At 33.9% G+C, this 22,320-nt stretch overlaps 1 protein-coding gene, 1 long non-coding RNA gene and 1 pseudogene across 2 annotated transcripts; all 3 read left to right on the top strand.

Annotated features, from left to right (window-relative positions):
* Nucleotides 1-8,743: 8,743 nt before the first annotated feature.
* Nucleotides 8,744-10,271, top strand: LOC132304622 (uncharacterized mitochondrial protein AtMg00810-like; annotated as a pseudogene).
* A 234-nt stretch (nt 10,272-10,505) lies between these two features.
* Nucleotides 10,506-12,674, top strand: LOC132302514 (kirola-like). The gene is made up of 2 exons (XM_059799398.1): nt 10,506-10,740; nt 12,179-12,674. Exons 1-2 carry the CDS (start codon nt 10,557-10,559, stop codon nt 12,445-12,447), a joined length of 453 nt encoding a protein of 150 aa, XP_059655381.1. The 5' UTR covers nt 10,506-10,556; the 3' UTR covers nt 12,448-12,674.
* Nucleotides 12,675-17,845: 5,171 nt separating this feature from the next.
* Nucleotides 17,846-20,789, top strand: LOC132302516 (uncharacterized). The gene is made up of 4 exons (XR_009480846.1): nt 17,846-19,113; nt 20,006-20,092; nt 20,175-20,233; nt 20,451-20,789. It is a non-coding gene; the product is annotated as an uncharacterized LOC132302516 (long non-coding RNA).
* The last annotated feature ends 1,531 nt before the right edge of the window (nt 20,790-22,320 follow it).

Below are 22,320 nucleotides of genomic sequence, written 5' to 3'. Positions count from 1 at the left end.
ACATTTTTCTGTGATTATATATGATTTCCACCTTTACCACCTCTTTTACCCTCTTGAGTCCCCACATCAAATGGGAACTTTTCACATCAGCAGACATAAGTTGATTAATTCTAACAGCTAATCTTGTAAACACTATTGAACACTAAATTTTGGACTCCTAATTTGTGAGATATATATTTTGTAATTGGCTTATTTCATTGTTAAAATAAGTCTGATCGAGTTGTAATTTTTCAGTTCAAAGGTTGAAGAACGGATGTGGATTTGAAGAAAGTCAAGTGTTCATGAGATACTACACTCAAAGATAATGAGAACAATGCGCTAAGAAGTTTGAGAGGTAATAAGAACATTTAGGAAGGATTTTGAAAGGTTCGGAACAAGTTAAAATGCCTAAGTTTCAAGATTAGCCATCTTGAACAAGTTCAAGAATTCGTGGGATTTTTTACTGTCCATCTTGAACCAGTTCAAGATGGCTAAACCGGTTCAAGAAGTCCTGATGCATCAGGTTTCCAAGTTTCCTTCTTTTGATGTTTCCTTTTTTTATCATAACTTCCTTCTAAGTTCTATGCACGAAATTTATCATATTTTCTAAGGGATTAGGACTTTCAAAACTCTATATAAACCATGTCATATACATTGGTTGATTCACGGCTTTAGGGAAAATCAATTCTATATTTTGAGAAAGCCTTTAGAGAGAAAAAAATTCAGAAAATCAAATCGTATTATTCTGAATTTATTTTTGAGAGCACACATATATATTCATGAGTGATTTAGTTGTAGTGTTCTCTATCTCATCGGAATTGGAGCTATATTGAAGATTCGGATATTCCGAATGATCAGCAGGATTTAATTCTTATACAATCGCTTTCAGATCTTAAAGAAAGGAAGTAAACGCAGTCACACTTTGAAAGGGTTGGAACATTCGAGGAGTGTTATCTAATCTACCTGCTACTCTTTTACAAATATCAAGTGTAAGCCTGAGGTCAAGTTGCTGTTGGATGGGAAGTGGTAAAGTCAAAGAATCATCAGCGGTTCGTGTGGTGTAAAACGATAGGGTGTGAGTTAGAGTCAAAGTTCAGTATACTTTGTTTCAAATATAGTGGATCGGTTTACTTTGGACTAAACAGTCCACGAGGTTTTTCCCATAATAGTTGACGTATTTTATCAATTGGGGTTTCCTCTCTAAAATCCTAGTGCAATCTCTCTATCTTTAACTTGTTTTTCTTTTCATATATTTTTGATTGTGGATGTTTAAATTGGTCATATAATTTAATCAATCATAAATTGAGCAAGTTTACCTAATTATCAGATCTAGGTTATTAAAGAAGTTATTCATAATTAAAATCAACTGACTGTTTTCGCACTCCGTGTAACTCTTGTTTTACATAATTTGCTCCATTTTAGCCATCACTTTAGTGTACAAAATCATGGTACAAAAAAGCAATGGACATGTCAAAAACTTTACAGGACTTGTTAAGCATATTTCAAATGTATCCAAATTAAGACTTAAAGAGGTGTTCTTAATTAACTAAACAAGCAAATTTACTGGTCATTGTAGTTGCTATGGCGGTCCTATATCCTGTACTAAAGGTGGTTATAAAATTTGAGGTTCATAACCATCTCAATTTGTCGCAGTAATGTGAAGAAAATGCTAGGTATCAGGGAAGTACCGCATCTCCACCCAATAGAAAATAGTTATTTCTTAGTATCCAATGATCGGTTATCATATCCTCGGTGTCCCGTAGCATCCAATACTCACGAGCAATGTGTCATCTTTTAGATTTTGATAATGACATGTGTTGTGTGGTTAGTAAAGTCAATAATGCAGCTGAAAGGGTAGAAAGCGGCAAAGACACTCTAAACCTCGCCGGCGTCAATTGTGATGGGACCCACATGGGACTCATGAGTCTAACATGTTACAAATATAAAACATTAACTTTAAAAGTAATAAAATATAGTATTCCAATCCATCATATATATTACTAGAATTATTTAAGATATGTACGTTATATGTCAATTGCCGATCTAAGTATGATTCGGTAAATCTAATGAAATGGATAAACAACTCTTTGTGAGACATTGATGATTGTATCCATCAAATGTAATAATAAGCATTGGGGAAAAAATAATATTGTAAAAGAAAAATGCCAAATCAAAATTAGTAATCCGAATATTTCTAAATCTACCCAAAAAAAAAAAAGGAGGCGCCTAAAGAGCAAGATTGACTATAAAATTTATCCAGATTAAACTAAAATAAAATATATTAAAATAAAATTTATCCAGATGGACAAAATCTTGAAAACTATTAAATATTTGTTACTTGCGATGTGGCCTCAACATGCACCTAGCTCTTTTTATTTTCTTTCTAGTTTGTAAGTAAAGTTTATGGAACTCACAATTACATCAAACACAATTTCATCTTTGATGTAAATGTATTGTATAAGTGTTAGATTATTGTTGAGTCTTGTATCTCGTGATGTAACATTGTACGTAGTTTGTTTTTATTTATTTATTAAAAAGATTAAACAATGTATTAATAATTGAAATTTATTAAGTAGGCCTTTGGCCAGAACAACCCATAAAATGCAAACAACGTGACAAGGGACGTGATTTTATTAGTGAAGTTTGTCATCGATTTGTTACGTGGAGTTTATCTAGATCCGTTGTTGGTAACAAATATTTATGAGATTTATGTCGAGGTTTGCATAAATGTGGCAAGCTAGTAATATGAAAGAATAGCAACAAACATGGAAACGAAATCTGGTTTATGGAACGTTGTAGAAGGATTGTTGATAAATCAGGTTTATGGAAATATTTATGGAACCTTGTAGAAGGATTACTATTAAATCAACAATACTCTACAAGTGTCTTGATCCCTTCAAAGTGTGATTAGAAAATTTTCTTCGTCACATCTTAATTTTATGTAAAGGTAGATAAATCTTGCTTCTCGAAATATTTGAATTTTCAATTAAACTCCATTTCCGATGAGATTAATTGAAAATTCATATATTCAAAACAAACCAGAAACCAAAGTTACCAAAAAGATACAAAGGACTTGAAGCGGTTCAAATGGGGCAGAACTAGTTCAAGTTAGCTAAAAGTGTTTTTGAAAAAACAATGTTGAAAACTTGTACCAGTTCAAGTGGGGCTGAATCGGTTTAAGTCAGCCAGACTAGAATACCACTAAAAAATCTCAAAAGTTGAACTGGTTCAAGTTTTACTGAACCGGTTCAAGTTAGGTTTAAGTTAGGCAGAATGCCAAAATTCTCTCAAAGCCTAATTTTGAACCAACCAAGTGTCCTCACACACTCACTTGCCTTCTTAAAGCATTATTCTCATCATCATACATAGAGTGTATTGAAATATAACACTTAAACTTCTTCAATTCTGCTTCCGATTTTGAATCTTGAAAATTCGAACTGGAATTTTTTTAACTCAATCGAACTTGTTTTGACAACGAAATTAGTCAATTTACAAATTTACATTTCACAATATATATCATATATAGAAGGAAAAGAAAAGATTACAAAGGAGATATTCGAAGCCATAGATGACCAAAAGAAATCAGTGACTTTCAAGGTAATTGAAGGAGATCTCACTGACCTGTACAAGAGCTTCATTTTTATTGCTCATGTCGATGTTGAGGGCAGGGGTGGAGCCAGGATTTTAGTTTATGGGGTGCACAATGTTAAAAAAAAAAAAAATTATTTAAAGGAGTTGAAGGGAAGAAAAATAAGAAAAAAAAAAGTAAGAAAAATGGCAACTTAAAAAGGAAACAATTAAAATTTAAATTTAACAAGGAAAATTTAACTTTTTTTTTTAATTAAGGAATTTGAAGAGTAAATTAGGAAATAACTAGAAAAATAAGAAATGATTTTAAAAACTAATAATTTCAGGGGGGCATTATATAAAAAATTCTATTTATACACATATAAAATTTTAAAAAATTTCTATATATATAGTAGGCAGGCCAGGCCAAAGGGGGTAAGTGCCCCCTCGGGCATACACGGGCTCGGCCCCTAGCTGAGGGTGAAAGTAACCTTGTAACATGGACTCTCGAATATCTACCAAAAACCAATCGCTAACAATCTCTGACTTTGCGACTCCCCTGTCCAGCAACTCTCGACCTCAGGCTTACTGTTGATCTTTGTAGAAGAGTTGCAGGTAGATCAAAGAACACTCCACAAATGCTTTAACTCCTTCAAAGTGTGATCGCTTCATCATTTTTTTTCAAGATCTGAATTTGATGAAGAACGAATGAATTATACTTTTCGGAATTTATAAATATTTAATTATGCTCCAATTCTGATGAGATAGAGAACAATACTCCTAAATTAGTCTTGTATTTATGTGTGTGCTCTCAAAAATAAAATAAGAAAAAAGCACATTGATTTTCTGAATAAAAATCTTTTTCAAACAATTCTCTCAATTACAAAAATATATATTTTTAAGCCCTAAAGGTTTAAGAGAGAAAGTATATATTTATAGACTTTTAAAAACCTAATTGTACTTTAAAAACAATTCAATTTCATGCATAGGATTTTGGAAGAAAGTCTATACCAAATAGAATGTTTAGAGAGAATAGGAAACTAAAATCCAAAATTGTAAGAGAAGGCTTAACAGTTTGGAAAAATAATGTTTTCAAAACTTTGAATAAACATACCATGTATGTATAGTGTGATAAATGGGAAATAACTTCTTAAAGAAGCATACCATTTATGTATAGTGTCCTAAGTGAGAAATAACTTCCTAAAGTGTTGGTCATGCCTTTTTCGTAGATTATAGTTTATCAAACTTGAACAACTTTTTAATTCTGTAGCTGATCTCGATCTTGATATAGTAACTTAAAAATTACAACTCGATTGGACTTGTTTTGACACCAAAATTATCCAATTACCAAAATTATATCTCATAAGCTATGATAGTGCCCTTGGTGGTCCTATATCCTATACTAAAGGTGGTGTTGGGGCAAGCATCAAGTTGTCATTCCATTTATGAAGGATTTTTTTGTTTGTTTGTTTGGATGTAAAATATTTTTTAGAAAATATTTTTTTCATTTTCTGATGTTTAGTTGTCATAATATATTTAAGAAGAAAAGATTATATTAAAACCTAACAAAAATAACATACCTATTAATTTTTGACAAGTTAGTTTACACGTGCTGCCAATCTTCATCTAGACTTTTGCCAAATATCGAAAAAGTAAAAATAAAAGATATATATTTTATCTGAAAAAGAAAATTCTTTTTCGAAGAAAATATTTTAGGTCGAAACAAACTGAGCCTAAGTGAAAAACATTCAGATTTGAGAAAAGACATCCAAGAAATTAGAAGCCACTCCAAATACATATCTGATCTTTTAATTGTAAGTTTTTCTAGGATCCGTCAAAATGAATATGAACAACATCAACATGTCTCCTACCACTTGACACTAATACATCTTCAAATTAAGTTATACTCTTCTTCTTCTTCTTAATTAATTAATTAGTGTTAGAAATTAAACTTTATTTTATTTTTAAAATGTCTTTGAAGGTCATGGGTGTTTTTTTATTGGAGTTAGTGGGGGGCATGAGAGTTACAACTAGTAAATGGTTATGTTAATGGGTTAGTGGGAGTTTGGCCTGCTAAATGGTCATGTTAGTGGGTTAGTGGGAGTTTTGCCTACTAAATGATATGTTAGTGGGGTGTTAATTTTCATTTACATTTATGTTTTGAATCCTATATAAATCCATGCATTGTACTCATTTTCAATCAAGTGAAATAAAAAGTGTTTTCCTTTATTTTTATTCTCTTCCAAATATTATAGTGTTGTGTGTGTAACTAGGCCACTATTTCCAACAAAGTGGTATCAGAGCTAGTTTGTGAGAGAGAGAAGAAATGGCAAACAATTCGGTTCCATTTCAAATGCCCCGATTCACCAAAGATAACTATGAAAATTGGTGTATTCGTATGAAGGCAATTTTGGGAGCACAAGATGTGTGGGAAGTTGTTTCCAAAGGTTATGATGAGCCAGAAGATGAGGCAATTTTGTCTCAAGCCGAAAAAGATGTTTTACAAGCCATAAGAAAGAAGGACAAAAAGGCAGTGATGGCCATCCGTCAATGTTTGGATGATGGAATACTACAAAGAGTTGTTAGTGCAGAAAATGCAAAGCAACTATGGGAGATTCTTCAAAATTCCTTCCACGGAGTTGAAAAAGTGAAGAAGGTTCGCCTCCAAATGTTACGGGGCGAATTTGAAGCATTGCATATGAAGGAATTTGAATCAATTTCAGATTATTTTTCGAGGGTCCTAGCTATTGTAAATCAACTAAGGAGATATGGCGAAACCACCATGATTGATACAAGGGTCGTTGAAAAGATCCTTCGGTCGTTGGATTCCAAATTCAACTACATTGTTGTAGCCATTGAAGAGTCAAAGGATTTGGATTCCATGACTATTGATCAACTCATGGGTTCGTTACAAGCTCATGAAGAAAAGGTGGTGAAGAAACAAGAAGCTTTGGAGCAAGTGCTACAAACAAAGTTTTCGTTGAACGAAAGAGACAAAAAACATGGAGGAAATCAAATGGGCCGAAGACGTGGAAATGCACGTGGCCGAGGAAGAGGAAGAGGCCGTGGAAGAGGAGAAAGAAGCGGTTAACACACAACCAACAATGAAGAAAAAATCCATGACTCACAACAAATAAGAGGTCGTGGTAGAGGAAATTACTCAAGGTCATATGAAAGGAGGTATGATAAGTTTCAAATTCAATGTTATAATTGTCAAAAGTATGGTCATTATGCTTCGGAATGTAGAAATGTTGCTAACGATATTGAAGAAAAGGCTAATTATGTTGATGAAGAAGTGGAGCCTACTTTGTTGTTGGCATACAAAGGTGAAAGGAGTGATCAAGAAGATGTGTGGTATCTTGACACCAGTGCTAGCAACCATATGTGTGGTAGCAAAGAGAAGTTCGTTGATATTGATGAATCAATAAATGGCAAGGTGACATTTGGAGACTTACCACAAATTCCGGTAAAAGGTAAAATATTGATTCGTTTGAGGAATGTGCATCAGCAATTTATCTCTAATGTTTATTATGTGCCTAATTTGAAGAACAATATTTTGAGTTTGGGACGACTCTTAGAAAAAGGCTACAATATTTCTATGAAGGATTGTAGTTTTTCGATAAGAGACCCATTGGATAATTTGACTGCCAAGGTTCCAATGACAAAGAACCGGATGTTTTTGCTAAATATTCAAGCCGACGAGGCTAAATGTTTGAAAGCTTGTGTTAATGATTTAACTTGGCTTTGGCACTTGAGAATTGGGCACTTGAATTTTGGAGGATTAGAGTTGTTAGCCAAAAAGAAGATGGTGAAGGGATTGCCTTTCATTAGCAATCCAAATCAATTATGTGAAGGATGTCTCGTTGGAAAGCAATTAAGGAAAAGTTTTCCTAAAGAAGCTACCACAAGAGCTACGGCGCCACTACAACTTATCCATCCGGATGTTTGTGATCCAATTTCTCCATCATTATTTGGTAAGAATAATTATTTTTTTATTATTCATTGATGATTTTAGCCAAAAAAACATGGGTGTATTTTCTTAAGCAAAAATCGGAGGTGTATGGAATTTTTAAGAAATTTAAATCACTTGTTGAAAAACAAAGTGGCTATGATGTAAAGGCTCTTTGATCCGATAGAGGTGGTGAATTCATATCAAATAATTTCAAAAAATTTTGTGAAGAAAATGGAATTCACCATCCTTTAACGGTTCCGAGATCGCCCCAACAAAATGGAGTTGCAGAAAGGAAGAACAGAACCATTCTCAATATGGCTCGAAGCATGTTGAAAAGCAAGGAAATGCCTAAAGAATTTTGGGCTGAAGCGGTTGATTATGCGGTGTACTTGTCCAACCGGTGTCCTACTAGAAGTGTGCAAAACAAAACATCACAAGAAACATAGAGCGGAAGAAAGTCAAGTGTCTCTCATTTGCGGGTTTTTGGGAGCATTGCCCATGTGCACGTGCCGGATGAAAGGAAGACCAAGTTAGACAACAAAAGTGAAAAAATGGTGTTCATTGGCTATGATGCAAGTTCCAAAGGCTACAAGTTGTACAATCCAAGTAATGTGAAGATTGTCATTAGTAGAGATATTGAATTCGAAGAGGGAGTCACATGGGATTGGAACACTCCAAATGAAGATTATAATATTTTTCCAATTTCTGACGAAGAGCAAGAAAATGAAAGCATAGAGCAGCCCATTTCTCCACCAACATCACCTCCACCACCATCAATTCAAGATCAATCAACTCCATCATCATCAAGTTCAAGTGACACCACCACTTTGCATGAGGAGTCTTCGTGACATATATGACGAAACAGATGAGGTAACGGAAAGGTTAGGTGATTTAACACTTTTTTGTCTCTTTGCGGATTATGAACCCGTAGGATTTGAAGAGGCGGCACAAGAGAAAAAATGGAGAAATGTTATGGATAAAGAAATTAAATCCATAGAGAAGAATGACACATGTGAGCTTGCTACACTTCCAAAAGAGCAAAAGGCAATTGGTGTCAAATGAGTATATAAAGCAAAGAAGAATACAAATGGTGAAGTAGAAAAATATAAAGCAAGATTGGTCGCCAAGGGGTACAACCAAAAGCCCGGGATTGACTATGATGAGGTATTTGCACCCGTAGCTCGTTTGGAAACAATTAGATTATTAATTTCTTTGGCAGCCCAGAACAATTGGAGAATCCACCAAATGGATGTGAAATCGGCTTTCTTGTATGGGTTTCTTGAAAAAGAGGTGTATGTTCAACAACCCATGGATTATGTTGTAAAGGGGCAAGAAAACAGAGTCTTGAAATTGAAAAAGGCTTTATATGGCTTGAAGCAAGCACCAAGGGCGTGGAATAAGCGAATTAACAAATATTTTCAAGACAATAATTTTTCAAAGTGCCCATATAAACATGCTCTTTACTCTAAAGTAAGTGAGAATGGAGATGTATTTTTTGTTTGCTTGTATGTGGATGATTTAATCTTCACAGGTAGCAATCCAAAAATGTTTGAAGATTTCAAGAAGGTTATGGCTCGAGAGTTCGAGATGACAGATATTGACATCATGGCTTATTATCTTGGCATTGAGGTCAAGTAAATGAAGGATGGAATTTTCATTCACCAAAAAGACTATGCTAAGAAAATTCTTAAGAAATTCAAGATGGAAGATTGTAAATTAGTGAACACACCCATGGAAGTTGGAATTAAATTGTCAAGAGATGAAGATGGAGAGACGGTGGATCCAACATTTTTCAAAAGTCTTGTTGGAAGCTTGAGATACTTAACATGCACAAGGCCGGACATATTATTTGCAGTTGGGCTTGTTAGTCGGTTTATGGAAAGACTCACCATAACTCATTTCAAGGCGGCTAAAAGGATTCTTCGTTACATCAAAGGTACCCTTAATTTTGGATTATTCTATTCATTTACTAATGATTTTAAGCTTGTGGGTTATTCTGATAGTGATTGGGCCGGAGATTTGGATGATAGAAAAAGTACTTCTGGTTATTGTTTTTTCATGGGAAATGTTGCTTTTACATGGTGTTCAAAGAAGCAACCCATTGTCACCCTCTCAATTTGTGAAGCGGAATATGTTGCAGCCACTTCATGTGTTTGTCAAGCAATTTGGTTGAGGAATTTGTTGAAAGAATTACACATGCTACAAGAAGAGTCAACGAAGATTTTTATGGACAACAAATCAGCAATTGCTTTGGCCAAGAATCCAGTATTTCATGAACGAAGCAAGCATATTGATACAAGATTTCATTTCATTAGAGAATACATAACCAAGAAGGAGGTGGAGCTCAAGTTCATCAAGTCACAAGATCAAGTTGCGGATAATTTCACCAAGCCCCTCAAGTTTGCAGATTTTCACAAGTTAAGGAGTTTGCTTGGAGTTGAAAAAAAATCAAGTTTAAGGGGGGTGTTAGAAATTAAACTTTATTTTATTTTTAAAATGTCTTTGAAGGTCATGGAAATTTCTTTATTTGGTATTTTATATTTATGTGAGTTTTTTATTAGAGTTAGTGGGGGGTATGAGAGTTACAACTAGTAAATGGTCATGTTAGTGGGTTAGTGGGAGTTTTACCTACTAAATGATATGTTAGTGGGGTGTTAATTTTCATTTACATTTATGTTTTGAAGTCTATATAAATCCATGCATTGTACTCATTTTCAATCAAGTGAAATAAAAAGTATTTTTCTCTATTTTTATTCTCTTCCAAATAGTATAGTGTTACGTGTATAATTAGGCCACTATTTCCAACAATTAGGAGATGAGTGTAGAATATCCAAGTACTATTAGTGGTTGAATCATGTCATTTGAGCAGAAATAGTAAAAATACGCGCGCAGGAGTATATCTTAAGGTGAGCACTACAATGTGTCACATCGAAATTACTAAACGTTAAAAAAATTGATTAACCAGAATCTACTATATAAAGGCCAAAGGGCCAAGTACGTTCTCCCACATCTTGCCTCCATTTCTGCTCTGTAAACCCTTGGTTAGTTCTTGGAAGAGATGGCTCTTACCGGTAAGTTGGTAAGCCAAACAGAGATCAAGTCTGATGGTGATTTGTTTCATGATATGTTCAGAAAACCACACGGCATATCCAACATCTGCCCTGATAAAGTTAAGGCTGTTAATCTGCATGAAGGTGATTGGGGAACTGTAGGCTCCGTCATCAGCTGGAAATATGTCCACGGTAAGGACGACACCATTTCTATATATAGTTATATACACAACACAAATACACATGTAAACATACTTACCGAGAAAATATATATATATATGTTATATATGTCAAACTTAATTATCTCACTTCTTCAGTTTTGTTTCGGATCTCCATTTCACTAGCCTCTGGCTTATACAAGTTAGAATATATGCAATTACTTAGGAATCAGGATCCTCACGAGTCGCGTGTGTTCTTTTTTACAACTATATATGTAAGGCGGGTGTTCGTTTTTTACAACTATATATATAACTATGTTAAATTCTCTATTTAATGGTGTTAAGTGTATAGGCTATGAGTGTTTCTGTTAGTGCCAAATCTTTGGGCTGTTAAAAGTATAAACAGTAAATGATGCAGGAAATATAAAATAATACCGAAGATATACGTGGAAAAACCTCTCAGCGTAGAGGGTAACAATCATGTGGCAAACCAACGATAAACCCCACTAATAAAATCATGGAGTATGATGTTGTTTTCAAATTTATATCGTAACTGTTCTCACTACTTCTCAAAACTTCTTACAGTATTGTTCTAATCATCTTGGAGAATTCCTGCACCATCTCTAGATATTCCCATATCTAGCATTAACTTGAGAAATTACAATAAATAAGGGAAAATCCCGAAATAAAAATATCTATCTTTACTACAATCAACCCTTCTCAAACATTACTTACCGGATTAATAAAAAAGGAAACACTAAATAGATAAGTAGTAAAGAGTACCTTCATAAACCCGTGAAACCGATCTCTCCTCTTGGTTAGTTGTACTGTCCATCTCAAAGGGAAATCTCCCTTATTTGCGCTGTCAATTCGTGTATATCCCCAAAGGCAGAATGCATAATTATATTGTGTATATCCCCAAAATATATTTTGTTTATTTAGATTTCCGAAAAGCTAACGAATCACTCAGTGCACTGCATACACATTGGCCACCAAATCATGCACACCTCTTCGCACACCTAATTCTTTGATTTTTTTTTTTTTTAGATTGTAAGTTACGTGGGTGGAACCCACAATTTTATCTCATACAAACGTTCAATTATTGCTGGGTCTTGTATCTGGTGATGTAGCACATTGCATAGTTTATTTACTGTTAGACACGAGGAGACAAGGCACATGATTTTATTGATGGAGTTTATCGTCGGTTTGCCACGTGGAGTTTATCTCGATCCATTATTGGGTAACAAATATCTATGAGATTAAGTCTAGGTTTGCAAAAATGAGTCAGAAAGTATTTTGTGGCTAGCTAGTAATATGATGGAATAACAACAAACATGGAAAGAAAACTAAATGCAGTATATTTGAGCAACTTAATTTATCCACTATTTTAACAAAGATATATATATCCTCCAGAGAGAGTTTCAAAATTTCTTCCATCTATTACTCATTTTGTAATGTGACATCATATATAGATGGAAAAGTAAAGAATACCAAGCAGATAATCGAAGCTGTAGATGACGAAAAGAAATCAGTGACTTTCAAGATAATTGAAGGAGATCTCACTGAGCTGTACAAGAACTTCATTCTTACTGTTCATGTTGATGCTAAGGGTGAAAGTAACCTTGTGACATGGACTCTCGAATACGAGAAGCTGAAAGCGGATGTCCCAGATCCAGCTACAATAATGGACATTTTAGTTAATGTCACCAAAGATATTGAAACTCATCATCTCCAAAAGTAGCCACAAAGTGTCATGGATTGGTGCTGCTAAGTACATGAATAAATATTGAGTGATATGTCAAATACTAGCTATAATAAAGTTTGGGGTGAGCTCTTATGAGTGACATGTAAAATAATGAATAATATGTTATATAAATATGGGTGTGTAGAAACTTGTACTTGCAGCAGTGTATTACATATTTGTGGTTGCTTATCAATAATTAGTAATATACGTAGTGTTTGATGTTATGCATTAAGCGCCAAGTGTATGTTTTTATTCCACTTTTTGATTTCATATAATTCTGAATTTCATTGTTTAGTTTGTTAATTAAATCAACCTCTCGGAATTATTAATTAAAGAAATGGAAAATTGCATAAACTCCTTTTGACTATAATTTTTTCACAAAAATATATATCATTTAATCTATGTATTGAAGGATAATCCTCTTCAACTACTTAATGTTTAGAAGAAATCCTCTTCAACTATTCAAATTTTTGCAGGAGGCAGTCCACCCTTAGCTACCAAAACTCATCAGTACATGTGTGTCATGTAAAAATTAGTTCTTAATGAAATGTCATAAATACCCATTTTGGTGACCAAAATACTCCTAGTATTTATACTCCGAGATATCCGAGTTGAAAAACTCGACCATTTGGACTGTAAGTTCTCCATAACGTTTGAACTGCAAATTCTTCAGCCATGGAACCATCAATCCAATTGGTTTTAGAAATTTATGATGAATAAATCCTTAAAGCTAAATCTGACTCACAACCCAAAGTTTAGAATTAAACCGTGACAATCCACTGGTACATTTTTCATCTCTTTCCAAAAAATTATTCTTTCAGGTTCTGTGATTTATCGGAACCTGAATGGCTGGAAAAAGAAAGTTATAAGAAGGAAGAGAGAGAAGTGAAAGATTGCGAAGGATGACACATTATTACTCAATGTAAATTATTTGGGTTTATAAAGATAAATACTTACAGATATTGTGTTGGTATAATTTATAATTTGTTTGCATCCACCAAATTTTAGTATTTGTAAGTTAAATTCCCTTCCAACATATTAGGGAATTTTTGTTTGAGTTTTTATTATCTATTTATAAGTTTATTTCTGAACTGAATCAGTGTTAAATTCCCTTCCAACTACAATGATGGACTTCTGTGTTAATGCCACCAAAGATATTGAAACTCTTCATCTCCAGAAATAGCTAGGCACAAAGTGTCATGGATTGGTATTTCAAATACTAGCTATAATAAAGTTTGGGGGGAGTTCTTATGAGTGATATGTAAAATAATGAATAATATGTTATATAAATATGGATGTGTAGAAACTTGTACTTGCAGCAATGCATTACATATTTGTGGTTGATTATCAATAATCAGTACATGTGTGTCATGTAAAAATTAGTTCTTAACGTAATGACATAAATACCCATTTTGGTGACCAAAATACCCCTAGTATTTAATATATATACTAGCCATTATTTTTCTATGCATCGAGCAACCAGAGTCATGAATGTATAATGGTCCTATAAAAAAAAATCACTTAAAAAATGATATTATATAATGTCACTTCCTATACATGTATCATACTTACAGAAAAAATAATAATAATAAATTTGTAACCACAATCATGCTACCTTGTTAACTTGTCAACATTAAATTCAATAAAGTGTATAGAAAATCTTTCAAATAATAATAATAAAAAAGTGTATAGAAAACTAAACATAATTTATCAAAAAAAATATAATAATAATACCGTATTTCAAAGATCAGGCTAAATAATATATACTATATATGATAGTTAATTTATATTTTATTGGTTATCCAACCCAAAAATAAATATTGTGGTTGATGCACTAATATATTTGCTTAAGCACGCAATGGTCCTGACAAATCACCAAATCAAATTTACAATTATTTAGTTGAAGTGTGAATTTGGAAGATAATTCAAGGCAAACATGTCTAATCAAATCAGTCTAATTGTGTGTTAAAATATAGTATTAGTCTCCTTGATATGGACTTATAGTTAAGTTAGAGTAACCATTTGTCGTGTTCTTCTAGAAAAAGTGCCCATAACTGGTAGAACCTAAGCAAGAGAAAGGGTTGAGACAAATCCAAACCCTTACATACTATTTCGTTAAAATGTGACTGTACAATGATTACTATGAAAAACACAGACGAAAATTCATACTGCTGGATTTGGTGACTAATATTTGATAAAAAGGAGTTAAGAAATGGACTTAGTAGTGTTTAAACTCCGAACCAAATAAACCAGAGACTTTTGCTTGTGCACAAGGTTCTGAAATTACAGTGCTCTTTTGAACAATCTCAGGAATTTCCTAACCAGAGCTTCCATAGAACTAGCAATTTAGCAGTCGAAATGTCCACTAACACCTATGAATCATATACATTCAGTGATAACTCTGTTTGCCTTTCTTACATAAAGTAGATTTCCCATGATCAAGAAGAGCTTTCATTTCAGCCTTTGACATTTCTGCTTAATAAGAATTCTACCAGGTGAACAGTTTGGTACAATCTTTCTAATGTACTTTTAAACAAGCTCCCACATTTTGTGTTCGTATGAGCAACAAGTTTGTAGCTGCCTTTCTGTCCCGAATTGCCTCTCACAACCGCTAAGGGATTTAGTCTTTGCCAGTTGATCTCTTGAATACTGTGTGTGTCGCTTATTTTTACATTTCGCCTATTCAAGACTCTGGTACCTTTTTTCTATAACGCTTTCTCCACTTTGTGCATTTGACAGCACTAGCTCTTTTATTCCTTCTGATCTATCATAAGGTGATTAGTCCTCGTATTTCATGACACTTTTCTTCTTGCCATTAGTGATTACATAGACTGTTTCTTTATTCTTCTGCTTGTGATGATGATGTTCTATTAGAGCCCATCAACAAGCACAGCCACTTGTGCAAGAGCTGGACTATATATATCCACTTATTTGTGTTAAAACCAGCAACTGGCAACTCTTCATTTTTTGCTTAGTTTCTTGGGAGAAATTTCATTTTCAAAGCTTGCATACTTTCTTTCTTCTATGGACAACCCTGCAAAGAATCCGATCCAAAGTTTTTGGGCCAAAAAGTGGAACCTTTGGGCAATCATTGTAAGTCGTACGCAGCAAAAATTACTCAGAAAGTTTTTGTTTGTTTTATAAAACAGATCTGTGTTCTTAACGATCTTTACTTATTTTATTTTTTAGCAATTAAATAATTAATCACATACAGATAAAATAAAGTAAAGTATAAAGTTAGAGATGACACCAGGATTTTAGCGAGGAAACCCCAGTTGATAAAATACGTCAACTGTGATGGGAAAAACCTTGTGGACTGTGCAGTCCAAAGTAAACCAATCCACCATGCTTGAAACAAAGTATACCGAACTTTGACTCTGACTTACACCCTATCGTTTTACACCACACCAACAGCTGACGATCCTCTGGCTTTGCGACTCCTTGTCCAATAGCAACTTGACCTTAGATTGACACTTGATATTTGTAGAAGAGTAGTAGGTAGATCAGACAGCACTCTACGAATGCTCCAATCCTTTCAAAGTGTGACTGCGCTTACTTCTGTTCTTCAATCGTCTGAATGATTTAGAAGAAGATCTGCTTTGTCTGATCGATGTTAATACAACTGTATGATCACGATCAGGATTCGAACTCCACAACTCTAACCTAACTACGTGAATTTGTGTATGTTCTAGGAAGACTACAGAAAAATCAACTTTGATTTTCTGGGAGTGATTTTCTTCCTAAGGCTCTGTATGATATATGAATAATGATTAAAAGTCGTGAAATAAACCTTGTGTATGACATGGTTTATATAAAGGTTTGCAAAGTCCTATTCCTTCATAAAATAAAGGAAATCTTGTGCATAGGACTTTAGAAGGAAAGTGGAATCAAAAAGGGATTCAGCAGAACAAGGTAACAAAGGACAGTGAGTAATCTTCGAAGTGTAGCTTCTGGAACTAGTTCCCAAATCTCGAACCTGTTCCCACTTGACAGAATCCAAACTCATATTTGGAACTCTGAAAATATACCATGTATATGTTTGTGTCCTAAGTGGGAAATGATGTCTAAATCGTCCTTCTTGCCTTTTCAACGATCAACAAAACTTTCCTCTTCCGTCAACCTCTGAATTCCACAGTCGATGTCAAGTCTGATAAAGTAACTAAAAGTACAACTCGACTAGGACTGTTTTGTTACCGAAATATGCCAATTTACAAAAATATATCTCACAATCTCCCCATTTGGCAATTTCGTAACAAAACTCTAAAAACAATTTATAATCTATCCAAAACAGAAAAATAAATTACAATTGTTTAAGGAAATACGTAATTTGTTTATCTCTGTTCTCTTTTGCTATTTGACAAAATGTCATCTGAATTCCTGCACATGAAACAAGCAGAACTACCCGTGAAAGTTTAATAAAACAAGTTAAAAACTCCCCCTGAATTAATTATCCAAAAATTTTAGATATTTTCTCCCCCTTAATGTAACCTTGTCCTCCCCCTTTTTGGAACAAAATTGACAAATTTAGATCAAAGAGAAATAACACTAAAGCAGAGTAAACCAAGTAAAAGTTTAATACATATCAGAAAGCAAAAGATAATAACCAAAATATCGAGTCATGACAATGTATAAACTAAGCAAAAAAAAAATAGATGCATGAATGATATAACTATAGAATCAAGCATCAGGATCATCTCTAGCAAACGAAACTGTAGATGTCGGAATGTCCATATCATCACCATCAATGTCACTCCCACTGCCACCATCATCATCCCCGTCATCCTCATCATCCTCCTATGTCTCAGCCTCCTCATCCCTATCATCCTCAGCTACAAGTGACGGATCTGGAGGAGCTGGCTTGTATACGTCCTTGGATGTACTACCTGTCCTCTACTCCTTAAGCAAACGAACTTATTCTTGAAGATCCAATACGGCATCCATTAACGCCTTCTGATTCTGAAGAAGCAAGGAGTAGAGAAGGTTGACATCCAAAGTGTCACTACAACAAATTGGGCCTTTCGTGACGATGTTTTAGTGACAAAGCTTCTTTTGTCATTAATAATGGTATTTTTAGTGACAAACTATTATTTCATCCCAAAAAGTATAGTTTTTATTGACGAAATGATTATTTTGTAGCTAAAAGCTCGGTGGGAAACTCGATTGGCATTCCCGCATTGTCAAAAAATGTTTTCCATGGGATTTTTCTTTAAGAACTCAATGACGAAAAATATTTCGTTGCTATTTTTAGCGCAATACTGTGTCGTTTCTAATAATGTGGTATATTTCAATTTTATAATATAGGAATAAGTAAAAATCAAACCAAACTGCGTTGTATTAGTCTTTTCCCTATTATATGCTTTTCATTCACAAGATTCTCCTAACCCTCACCATCTACCCCAACATCATCTTTGCTACCACCCATTTCAATGGCTTCCCTTTCAACCACTTTTCACCCACTAAATAAAGTAACCCATATCTGTCACCTGTTCGACAACTTTCATGATCGCCCAACCTCTAGCTCCCAATCCATGGATAGGCCTTCAATTTTGCTGGCTGAAAACGTGTTCAAGATGGCCGAATTTGAGCTCCATCAATTAGCATGGCCGAATATGAGTTGCATGTGGACTCTGGAGGTACGTTTTAATTTGTTTTATAGTTGTAAAACCCTAGATTGTCAAAGAAAGCCCCCCTAATTATACATCTTGTCATATATTTACATCTGCAATTTTGATGTTCTCTATCTCCCTATCTTCCCCCATTACCGAAGCCCTACTTCTCAATACATAGTCTACCTATGGCTGCCCCAAATCTTATGTTTTCAAGTCTTTCTCTTGCCTACGCATTTTAATTGATTCCACTTTTCTCCTCAATCAATCAGCGAACTAGAAAGCGAGGAAATCGTTCACACATAATCGCTTATATAGAAGTCAGAATTTCAACTAGTTACGAATCTCTAATTTGCCGTTCCCCTCTGTCCATTCTCATTGATTCATTCCATTCAAGAAGAACAGGCAATCCATCAAGCTAAAATAGCGCACTAGAGCATAGATTAGAGTTGATTTGAATATGAGTAATTTAATATGTACATATATTTTGAGTATAAATCCAATGTGTTCTTTTAAGTATTAAAAGGTTTTTTGCTCAACAAAATTATCCATTATCATTTTTGTTTTAGATTTAGCTAGTGATGAACTAGGCCATAAGTGGAAAATAAATAGTTATCCAATTGGTTAAAGTAGTATTATTAATTGAGCCATTTAGATTGTATGCTCAAGCCAATCCTGTTAGTGGGTATTAAGTCTTTTAATATACAAGAGTGGGAGTGGGAATACCCTCTACCCAAACTTAGTTAAATTATTATTATTATTATATTGAAACTTCTCTCATGTGACCTTCCATATAGTTTGTGAAATGTCACATATGGTGTGTGATGATGACTGATACTCATTATGATAAGGTACATTGGTATTTCTTACGCTTCTTAATAGTTTAACTTATTTTTATTGCATTTACTCTTTTTTTTTTTTTTTTTTTTCTAGGATGGAGCAAGGGAACACTTTGATGCCTATTGAAGGTCTCAAAATACATTGTTCTAATCTACGGATGTGGTAGCATGGGTTTGGTTTCACAAGTTAGTTCATAATGGTGGTTAACTGTTATTGGGTGAGCTTCCTTGTCTTTTGCTTCTGGCATTGTGTCCTCAAACTAAACTCTCACATAAATTAGAAAACAATGTGATTACGAAATAAAATCTCTAAGTTGACTAAATTTTTTTGCTTTTGGTTTAAGTCTTACCATTCCGGCAAGCATCATAATTGTGGCATTGCATAAGTGCATATCACTTCAAGGAAAACAAAAAATAGGTTATTGTGGTCAATATATATATCTATATGTATATATATATATATATATATATTGCTTCTTTACTCTCTCTCTCTCTCTCTCTCATATGTATATATTGTGGGTTTAAATGAATGTGTGTGTAGGAGCGGGTTCTTAAAATTATGCTCTTTTTTTTTTCTTTTCTTTTTTTGTCAGCTGACATTTACAGATGATGTATATTTTATTTTTTGGTTTCAAATCTTTCATCTGATTGTTTGCTTTTTTGTTTCATCTTTGTTGGATTAGTTTAGCCATTTGTATATCTCTCTTGTTTTATTTCCTTCTTATCTTTTTTTAAGTTATATATTCTCTTTGTTATATATTCCTCTGGTGTTCTATCAATAACTGGCTTATTTAAAGAATTTGGATTAGGACTGCCTTTCATGTGAGCCTATTGTGTGATAAATATTCTTTCCTTTAGTGTTTGTTTTACAGAAGTAATAATTGAGATATTTGATGTTTACTTCCAAGAACTTGTTGAGATGATGACTTAGATAAATAATTCTTTTTATTTGTTATTTCATTTTTCATGTTGATAATATGCATCTCTTTTAAGGAATTCATTTTAATCAAGATTAATTGCTTAGAAAATACAAAGTATTATTTAATTTTTAAGTTTGACTTTCACAGTCCCCATTATTCCATTTACTAAAAAAAATCAATTTTGTTGCAGCTTCTGGAGTGACTTGGTGTGGAATTATTGTATTCAAAGGCGAAATGCATAAAGTCATAAACAGTTTGAAGAATGACTACCTTTCATGTAAGCCTATTGTGTGATAAATATTCTTTCCTTTAGTGTTTGTTTTACAGAAGTAATAATTGAGATATTTGATGTTTCTCAGGAAATTCAGTTGGTGCTAAGTAAAATTCAATGCAAGCAATGGGCAGCCCTAACAATGAGGTTACTTCCAAGAACTTGTTGAGATGATGACTTAGATAAATAATTCTTTGTATTTGTTATTTCATTTTTCATGTTGATAATATGCATCTCTTTTAAGGAATTCATTTTAATCAAGATTAATTGCTTAGAAAATACAAAGTATTATTTAATTTTTAAGTTTGACTTTCACAGTCCCCATTGTTCCATTTACTAAAAAAAAAAATCAATTTTGTTGCAGCTTCTGGAGTGACTTGGTGTGGAATTATTGTATTCAAAGGCGAAGTGCATAAAGTCATAAACAGTTTGAAGAATTTTAAGATTAGAGGACTAGTATGAAGGCATGAGAGTTCTTTTGTGTGTGTGTGTGTTTTTATTTTTTAAGGAATGAGAGTTTATTTTTTACTTGTTAGTATGAATTTGTGTTGTACAATTGGGTAGTTCTCTTTTGTAATCAAATCGAATATTGTAATACAATTTTGTAATGATATTTGATGTTTTATTCAACACTGTTTCAATTTTTGTGTTGAAATGAATATAATATAGTATAGAAATTTAATTGAACAGTAGATTTGAGTCTTATAAGGCCATCTAACGACTAAACCAAATGGTGCTAATAATATAGAAATTAATCACAAAAAGTCTTTAGTGACAAAAGAAGATCCTCACAACCTAGTCTATATTGACAACAACTGATCGTCACTAATTCATATACGGCATCGTATTTGTCCTCAACCTTGTGACGAACAGCTTCGTCACTAAAAGTATACCTATCAATGACAAAACAACTGTCGTCACTAAAAGCCTAGATTTAGTAACGAAACTATAATTCGTCACTATAGATCAACCGAGACGATTATATAGCAACGACCTAGTGACGAAACTTATTTCGTCACTAAAGAGATATAGTGACGAAAATTTAAGCTTTAGTGACAAATTATTTCGTCATTAAAACCCTTATTTGTTGTAGTGTGTTAAATGCTAGCTTGGTAGGAAAGAACTGAATAACCTCCGGAAGAGATGATGTAGAAGCTATTGTACCCCTGCTAGCTTGCCTTGATAAAGTTCGTGCAGTTTTAGACTTGTTGAACGCCCTTACATCCATCTCGGACATAATCTCAACCTGGTGAGCACGGGGAAGAAGAGGAATCTCAAAGTGCTGATATAACCCCATAATGATTATAGGGAATAGAGATGACTTCTTTTTGGTGTTGTTCTTCTAGTACGCAACCATCAGTCAATATATAGAAGAATCAAGATATATCTCTGCATTGATAGATAAGAGATAAAGTACCTCTGCACGATCTGAAGAGATGACATCTTTCTTCCCAAAGTAACCCAAATTTGAGATGGCAAACAAATTTAGAATAGCCGCCTCATCTGTGAGATAGCGATTGGGAATGCAGTCGGAAAATCTTAGTGAATCCGGCACACATAGCTCATTACAAATATCATCCCACTTCAACCCAGAATGATCAAGTGGAAGACGATAGCCAGTGTTTGAGATATTCTTAGGTATACCAAGAACTTAGCTAATCACTTAAGGATGAACTACATAATCCTTCCCAAACAAGAACAACTCAAAATATCCCGAATCATAAACCTTACGGATATTTGAGTAGAAGTAATGAACAAGATCAGGACTGTACGAACTCCCCATCGTGGTAAAGACCAACCACTTGTTCTTCTCAAGATAGTCTACCAGCTTCTTCAAATTGACATTTCGTTCCGACTTAATCGGACCATCCTTGTATACTTCATTGTACACATCCCAAGCAAGCTCATTGTAGAAGTGGTCTCGAGCAAACTGAATCTTCCCCGTGTCAGATACGGACGGATTCCCAGGTGGTATCTTAGTAGAAGGCGAACTAGAATGCATAGGAGCATCCCTTGAAGCGTCCCTTGAAGCCGTTGAACCCTCTTGCTGTTCACGAATAGAGATTCTCATTCGAGCCCTCTTGGGAGGTGGCGAAGATGCAATTCCTCTACCTTTGTCCTTGCGAGACAATTTGGGAAGCATTTCATGTTCAGACAATTTTGGTTTGAGGCTTAGAAGCTCACTCAGTAATATAAAGCTTGAACTTTTTTAAGTTGGAACCGGTAGGAAATGT

This window comes from Cornus florida, unplaced genomic scaffold (assembly GCF_030987335.1).
Source record: "Cornus florida cultivar Cherokee Brave unplaced genomic scaffold, ASM3098733v1 CherokeeBrave_3.0.0_Hap2_Chr04, whole genome shotgun sequence".
Classification (NCBI taxonomy): Eukaryota; Viridiplantae; Streptophyta; class Magnoliopsida; order Cornales; family Cornaceae; genus Cornus; species Cornus florida.
The sequence above is the reverse complement of the archived record's forward strand: the minus strand, read 5'-3'. Positions and strand labels throughout refer to the sequence as shown.